The sequence below is a fragment of the Phalaenopsis equestris genome, unplaced genomic scaffold (genome assembly GCF_001263595.1).
Source record: "Phalaenopsis equestris unplaced genomic scaffold, ASM126359v1 Scaffold000413, whole genome shotgun sequence".
Taxonomy (NCBI): Eukaryota; Viridiplantae; Streptophyta; class Magnoliopsida; order Asparagales; family Orchidaceae; genus Phalaenopsis; species Phalaenopsis equestris.
Genome location: NW_018164854.1, coordinates 256,239 through 264,552, shown reverse-complemented (window position 1 = coordinate 264,552; position 8,314 = coordinate 256,239). Strand labels below are relative to the sequence as shown.

General features: G+C 32.8%; 2 protein-coding genes across 7 annotated transcripts in view; one reads left to right on the top strand and one right to left on the bottom strand.

The window, feature by feature from the left end:
- LOC110027088 (spindle and kinetochore-associated protein 1 homolog) overlaps positions 1-4,918 on the bottom strand; it is a 28,957-nt gene extending 24,039 nt beyond the window's left edge. For 3 of the 4 annotated variants that reach the window (XM_020728366.1, XM_020728367.1, XM_020728365.1), the window contains exons 1-5: positions 4,694-4,918; positions 4,465-4,586; positions 4,279-4,391; positions 4,122-4,200; positions 3,023-3,090 (exon numbers count right to left, since the gene is read on the bottom strand). In XM_020728366.1, coding sequence (XP_020584025.1) covers positions 3,023-3,090; positions 4,122-4,200; positions 4,279-4,391; positions 4,465-4,586; positions 4,694-4,790 — 479 coding nt within the window. In that variant the 5' untranslated portion in view covers positions 4,791-4,918. The remainder of the gene's footprint in view (positions 1-3,022; positions 3,091-4,121; positions 4,201-4,278; positions 4,392-4,464; positions 4,587-4,693) is intronic. The other variant, XM_020728368.1, reaches the window with a different exon arrangement.
- Positions 4,919-5,357: 439 nt separating this feature from the next.
- The window catches only part of LOC110027099, a 42,787-nt gene continuing 39,830 nt past the window's right edge, over positions 5,358-8,314 (top strand). For all 3 annotated transcript variants that reach the window (XM_020728385.1, XM_020728384.1, XM_020728386.1), the window contains exons 1-3: positions 5,358-5,701; positions 8,022-8,099; positions 8,187-8,271. In XM_020728385.1, coding sequence (XP_020584044.1) covers positions 5,399-5,701; positions 8,022-8,099; positions 8,187-8,271 — 466 coding nt within the window. In that variant the 5' untranslated portion in view covers positions 5,358-5,398. The remainder of the gene's footprint in view (positions 5,702-8,021; positions 8,100-8,186; positions 8,272-8,314) is intronic.

The following is an 8,314-nucleotide window of genomic DNA, read 5'->3' as shown; positions in this document are numbered from 1 at the left end:
TATATATATATATCTAGACCCACACACACTTACATTCATATATTAATATTTGAGCTTTTTATACTTAGCAACTAATATAAATTAGAACCTACAACTAGAAAGAAGAATGCCTTCTTATATCATTACCTAAAGAAGGAAGTATATATGGAGATCCCACTATGATTTGACTGCAATACATAATAAAAGCATATAAGCTAAAAAAAAGATAATGCATGGGTTAAAGTAATCTCCAAGAATGTGTTTCAAAAGGTTCGCCAGGGCAATGCTTAACATAGGATAAGAAAATCAATGTGACTATAAATTATTTATGAAATGCATGACTTTAAGGGAGCCTGCCTGATTTTAATTTATGCTGGCAGCATTATTATGACAAGTAGTGACTTCGAAAAAAATATAGATTATATATACCCACACACCCATAGAATGAGACGGACTATGTTGTAAATTTGTTGAGATCAACATGAAATTTAATCATAAAATTGGAGATAATTCAAAAGATAAAACAGAAAGAAAAAAATATAACATTAGAGATTGATAAGAAGACATATTTATCACAAGCTACACTTCACATTGCTTGTATTGTTTGTGTGGTGAATCAATACAATTACAACTCAAGAAAATCACATCTCAGGGTAATATATCTAAATCTATAGTATTTGAAGGGAACCGAGCGAAAGAAATTCTATAAAAAAAGATGGCATATTTTAGCACTTGAAGCTTTACGAATGAAGATTATGCATGTTCTATGGCTGATAGGAGGCTGACTCCAAGATATTATATCTTTTTATAAAATAATCTCATGACTTGAAAAAATAAAAATAAAATTTAATAGCACAATCTAATGAAAAGATCAAAAGTTAAACTTATGGCACTAGGAATCTATAAATTATTATGGCAAAAAATTATTATGAATATTTAAAGATTGAATAAAAAGAGCTATGAGACTCTATTGTGATAATAAATCAGTCATTAATATTGCACATAGTTCCACACAACATGTTCGTACAAAACATGTTGTCGATATACATTATATAAAGGAGAAATTTAATTGTATAATCTATACTCTATTCCCAAGAATAAAATTATTATGAACGGTCCTTATAAATTATCGTGCCAACTTAAAATGAATGACATCTATTCATTCACTTTACAATGAGTTTGAAAATATGCATGATTTGCTTGAACGAGGCCACACTCAGCAAAACTTATATATATATATATATATCCTAGTTGTCGACATATTTATCAGCAGAATCCTTAACATATATTCATTAATCAGTGAACTATTGTAATTTTTTTGCAATTAATTATATTCTATTAATTCATTTTCTTTTGCTAGATTCTTTTCTATGATTATATAAATTCTGCACATGTTGAAAGGAAATACACAATCAATTCTCTCCCATTATTGTCGATATAGCTTGGATAGCTAGCAAATCTTTTTGTATTCTTATTAAATCGAATTATTATGGTTGGAGGAAAGATTCTCACTTTCCTTCTTGTTTTAAATTAAGATTTGGCTTATAATTAGTATCAATGCTAAGATTGGCAATTCATTTTTCCTCCGAGGAATTTCAATCTATGAGTAATCAATTTTAATTTATGGAATGAAATAACTTCTCAAATGTGCTAATTAAGTATAATCCTTAAATGAAACCCAAGCCATCAAGATGTTAGGATAGTTATAAAATTTCAAGCAAAATTAAATAAAAAAGAGTAGTGAACATATTAAAGATCATAATCACAAGAAACACAAGTTTATGTAGTTTGATGATATTCAACTTCAATAATAGCAACATCAAGATAAAATATTCCGGTAATCATTAAAAAAAGAGTATATCACATATTTCTTTTCATGAATAAGAAGGTTAAAAAAACACTATATTTCATGTCAATGACAAAGTAGGAACACGGCCATCTACTTTAAAAATAAGGGATGAATATGAAGAAAGCATTGTTATCGATACTATTACCATCTTCTCTGTTCAACTATGAGAACTTCTTCCTCTCTTCACTCACCAGCTGCAAGAAGTTCTCCCTATTATGATTAAAATCTTAAGCCCCTATCATCTCTTTTTTCTAGTGGTTGTTGGGCGCTTGAACACATTGGAGCCATCTCAATAGATAGTGCATAGAAATGATTAATAGAAAGCTTGATTTTATTAGAATGATAGTAGTGAATTTCATAATATACATATTAGATCGACGAAGATAGTTAATAAATTTATAAATAGTAGGCCGAGGATAGTAGGTAAGAAACTTATATTGAGCGAGATAAAGAAAAATTATCTTCATATGTAACAAGAGAGATTTTGTAAATAACTAATGACGAAAATATTTAACCACATGAAACCCTAATGCCAATCTCAAGATGCTTTGCAAGAATTAGGTTGAGCAAGGAACAATCTAGTCGATTCAATGAAATTTGAACATCCAAAGAAGATTCTAAGATATCCCTATCATTGTCGTATTTAACACTTCTTAATGGCCCTAAAGTAAGTCCACATTTAAATATTTCATCGTATCTCCATATTAGTCATAGTTTTCACACATTCATATTAAAACTCTCTTCTATACCATGCTCAACTCAATTATCAAGAACCTTTTAATTCATACTACATAATCAATCAAATTGTATTTTAAAAAAATTACTTCGAAGTCTACATGATATCCTCCAAAACCACAAACGTCTAAAAAACTTTTCTAATTAAATCATTCAATCCGAACTCTAGAAATTATGTTCTTACATGTCTAATGATTTATGTATAACTGATAAAATACTTTTGAATTTATCATAACTAACTAACATTTATCTTTTAAAAACATTCATTGATATTTTTTATGCTTATATATAATACTTAACCATCATTTATCTTTTAAAAATATTTATTGATATTTATTTATATTTGAGTGTACCATATTAAATCACAACCATGAACCAAAATTAGATAAGACAATATAACTAGAGAAAATGTCATGGGCTCGAAAGTAAGAAAAAAATTATGAAGATATAAATACTCACGATGATAAGGAATCAATCTCTGCAGCAGTTACATACCAACGAGGTGCAGGACGACGCCCCTTTTTCTCCTATAATTTTTGGGCTAAAAGTAGATCAATTTAAAAACCATGACTATAATACAATAGGCTAGAACACTATAAATTCCAAACTTGATTTTAAAAGTAAACTGTAAACAAAAGTAACAACATTACCATATGACTAAAGACATCAAATAAATATACGATGAAAGCCACAATATGGGATTTAGCAAATGCAATGATTCATAGACACGACAAATGTTTTGCTAAAACGAGGGGGAGGGGTGGGGAGGAGATTTTTGTTCGGTTCGATAACAGTAACATCTATTATGTTGCGTTATTTAAAGGTGGCAACTATTCGGTTCACCAACATTTTAAAATAATTTCCAAAAATATCAATCATATTCTGTTTTTATTAATTGGCATCTCATATCATGACATATAAAAAATCATGTTAATATATTTTAATAGAGATGACACTGATGTCTTTAATATAATAATGTTGAACCAAATATATGGTATATGGTGGAAAATAATAGTAACTAATTAAATTGATTCCTAAATAACATTGAACCAAACAGCCCAATGGAACTAGGAAAATGAAAGACAACTAGAAAGAAAATGAGAAATATTTTACCAAATTTTACCTAATTGAAAATTTCCTGATTGAACTTTTTTTTGGGTCAAGATATTTTGGTCCAATTTCACTAGGATGATCTTAAAAGAAGACTTGGACCAATTTTTCTATGATATTTGTTCATTTGATTACATAAAAATGTCTTAATGCTTTATTATTTTTTCAAATATTTAAACGTACTTATATTCATTATTTTTTGAATAAATATATAAAGTAAAGCCATTTAATATTATATCATTTAAATATAAGAGAAATCAATATCTTGACTTTATTTCTCTTTCTTTTTTTTCTTCTTTTGACAAGGCAAGTCATATTGAAATGAATTCCATAGAATTTTCCATATTGTTCGACAGAACTGTCGATTTATTTCGATTGAGGAAAAGAGAAAAAATTAATACTCTATAGAAGCAGAGAGATGGTGAAAGATTAGAGATTCCATTAATACCCTGGGAGCAAGAACAATCTCCTCTTTAGATGTAGAAGCTTCGGAAAGGATATTCTGATTGATCGAGCTCAGATTAAAACTGGAAAATAAATATGCCCAAATAACTAATAGCTGAAGCAAACAAATGAGGGGGTTGGCTAGTTTTCCAAAAATTTACCTAGCATTCGTGGTTGAATCAGACAACTCAACGTTTTCACGCATTCCAGATGGCATATTCGCGAGCATATGATGCAGCTTCTTTTGCTGGTGCAGAGATAGCTGGATGAGTTTCTGCATCGTAAGAGATTGGGATCGAATCAAGAACAACAGGAATCTGAAAAATATAGAAACGGCAGATTAGAACCTTGGCTTTGGGAATTGCACTTCTTTCCTCTTGTAATCGGTTCTTGATTGCTTCAATCTGAGACTCCATCGCGGTTAGGGTTGTGTCCATAGCAGTGAGATCGGGGATGCTGGTGCAAGGCACTGAGGAGTTTCGGGACAGCAAGGTTTAGGGCTTCGCCTCAGTTAACTAGATACTAAAAAAAAACAGTCGGGATTGATGTATTGGGAAAAAAAGAGGTAGAGATTACTGTTGCGTGCCAAGACGAGTTCCTGGAGCTCCATAATGCGAGCGTTAAACAAGAATACGAGCTTGTCAAGCGAAGCGCCTGCTTCTCTTAGATCCATTTCTTTATGGCTTTCTCTCCCGTTTCTATTTCACAAGCTTAGAAGTTCGAATCGCACGAATTCCGCGGGAAAACAAATCCCGCCCGGATGGGTAGCGAGTGATGAAGAAGACCTGGCCTCACTTGTCCTACTTAACCTGTACAGTTACTTGCGGATGAGATTATTTTAAAAGGCGTTACATTAAAAAATGAGATGTAATTATTAATTTATAACAATAAATTAAATTTTTTACAGTTCTTAACTTCTTATATAGTTATATTTTCAACACCTAATTTTTAATATTAGCTTTTGCTAAAATTTGCTGACATACCCTTCAATTCTTATGTATTTATTTATCTTAAATCTAAACTTTAATGTTTGCAAACTACTTTTTTTTTATGTTTGAAAAGATATATGAAAAGGTAGATTAGACTTTTTTCATAGGTAGAGGCTTCAGATATAAAAATCTAATATTTATTTTATATAAATCAAATCGTTTTAAAATATTTCAAATACAATAATTTTTTCAGCAAACCAAAAAAAAAAAAAAAAAAAAAAACCGCTAATAAAACCAAAATAAAATTTAAAGAATAGAAGACGCTGTCCCGACCCCGCGAGGAACGACGGCCATGGGTCCTTTGGGAGACCTGAAGAGGTTGCAGATTGGTATTCTCGATCGCATCACTATCCTGGAACGAGCCTTCAGCACCCACCTCGCGCTCTCCAATGCTCCGAATCGCAGCGGCAATAACATTGCCGCTAGCGACGGTGATGCCACGGAGTCCCGCCTTTCGCTCATTCTCAGGTCCTTGGGCGTCTCTGACTTCACCTTCAGGAAAGTTCCCGTAGATTACTACGATAAAACCCTAGAGGAAAGGAAGGAGATCCTTGGCGCTTTCTCCGTTCATCACCTCTGCAAAAGCATAGTAATGGTACTTGTTCCCTCTGTACTTGGCATTGCATCAAACAGTTGTCGTGCATCCGTATCATGGATGGATTGAGATTGTTATTCTCTAATTCCAAGTCAGTTTCGATTGTAGCATCGATGAATCTTAGTGAAGCACGCCGCCGTACTTTAACCGAGCGAACTAGGTCATTCAAACACATCTATAACTAGTATTGTGACCTTTTGAATTACTGGTCTTGTGATATACTTATAATTAATGTAATCTTTGGGAATGTTTTATATAATAAGAAAAATGTAGAACTATGTATCATACCTTGAATTTTAAGTTTGCATTTCCACATGACCTCCAAATTAAAAATGCTGTCCATCTATATCTTTATGTGAGGTAAAAACTTTATTTATGCGCTATAATGTTGGCCAAGGTGTCATTTACTAGTAGGAACTTATTGTAAGAATGCTTTGTAGGCGATCAGTGTTTCCAAGACAAATTACATGATTAGCCTATTGGAAGGTCATTTGTTGTACTTGCTTTATTTTTCCTATTCCAAGCATTCATTATTCAGTTCTACTGCATCTTGTTAGCCTTCTTCATTGTGGCTGTTTGTTTGTCACAACAATTTCATGCTGTCAATGCAGAAATTTTCCATCAAGCCCAATTGGATTGTAGGAGATCGATGCCAGTCGCTTTTCACCATACAGTGTGAAAGACTAATGGGGTCGATATGTGATTCTTCAACTTAATTCAATCATCCTTATGAGTGGTTGAAACTAGGTAGCCTAGGACTGGCAATTTCCAGTGCTGACCTTTGTGTGTGTTTCACAAATTTACTTGATGGGATATGATGAAAATGAAGGACAATGGAAACATGTTATGAAACTAATTTGATACACATCACCGATTATTACTCAAATTGTAAATAAAAAAAAAAAAAACTGCTGTGATGAGTTCTAAATGTTGAAAATATTGAGGAGGAATGGCCGCATTGTCTAGCACATATTATGGGGAAAAGAAATAAACACATGGAAAAAGTGTAAGTGAAACTTGTATCATGAAATGGATTCAACATTTTCAAAATTTTTAAATTATCAAAAAATGATTGCAATTGATTCAATTGAATACAATAAAAACAAAATATAATTGGCATGACACTGCAAGTTCTGTGTGAAGTATCTCAACCATAAAGCCAAGCATCCAAACATTGCCAGTTTTATGAAATGGATGATGCGGATTTGTCTATATTATCAGAGTTACCAAGTCGAAACATTCATATTGCCTGGGTCGCTATACGTTAAATTTCAAAAGTTTTCATTTATGCTCACAAGGCGATGATATAAATCTGAGGTGTGTGAATAACAAGAACTTACGAGAGAGAGCTTACATGTGTAGGAGCAAGAATGGCATGGACATATAGTCTTTATAATGTTTCAATCTATGAGAATATGATCATGTGGAATTTTTCAGATGTGGCAACCTGTTTAGATCAATCTAATTAGATAGTCATCTACTTCATTCTTTTCATTCGATGGCCATTGTATTTCAAATTACTAATTTGCATTAACAAGATTAAGGGTCTGTTTGGGGTAGCTGCAGCTTAATAATAAACTGCTGCGTATCAGCTGCCACTGTTGTGCAGAAGCAGTTGTAGATAAGCTGACTGTCTGTTTATTTTTTGTAAGGGTAAAGATAAAACCCTATGCCATATCACATTCAGCCATAAATTCGGAAAATCCAAATTTCAAATCATAAAGAGAAAGCCACAAATCGCAAAGTCCAAATTCTCACTTCAAACCGTAAATGAGAATGCCAAAAATGGCAAAATCCAAAATCTCACTTCAAACCCCAAATGCGAAAGCCACAAATTATAAAGAAGTCGTTCCATCAAAGTAGGTGATACCGTAGAAGGACGAAGAGCATAGTAAACAGAGAGAGCTGTAGATTGGAGGGAAGAGGGAGAATAGAGAGGCAATCCGTTGCCACCAGAGATCGAAGGGAAGAGGAAAAGGAGAACGGCAACCCGTTGCCATCGGAGAGAGGCGCAAGAGAGAAGCGATCAAGAGAGATGAGGGCAGAAGAAACGTGAGAGAGAGCTAACTAATAAGTTCGCGAAAAAATGCGGGCAGCGGAGTTTAACCTAAATTTTTAAGAAAAGCGGTTGCGCGGCTATTTCCAAAAGCTTCATCCGACATTTTCAGAACGCACCGCGCCAAATAAGCAATCCCAAACGATTTTGGGGTCCTCATTAGGATATATTGCTATTCGATTCCCGATAATATTGTTTTTACAGTACATTGTCTGTGAATTTTTGTTGTTGAATCTGATAATTTTATCTGTTTCTATATCTCAGGTTAATACTCAAGCTCCGGCTAATGTGATAGACTGCAATGACCATAAGAATTCTAAGTATTACATTGTTGTAGTACAGGTACTTTATATGTCTTGTATATATATTTATATTTTTTTATCTTTGTGCTTAACCCAAAGCCCTTAAATACTTTTATTTGTGTTACAGTATGTAGCTCGGCTAAATGCTGAAAACATCAAGAATTTTCTTTATGCACTTAACAACCAGAAGATACCAAAGAAGAGATTCAACCGTGAGTTGTTCTACACATCTCTTTGATGGAACTCAACTTATAT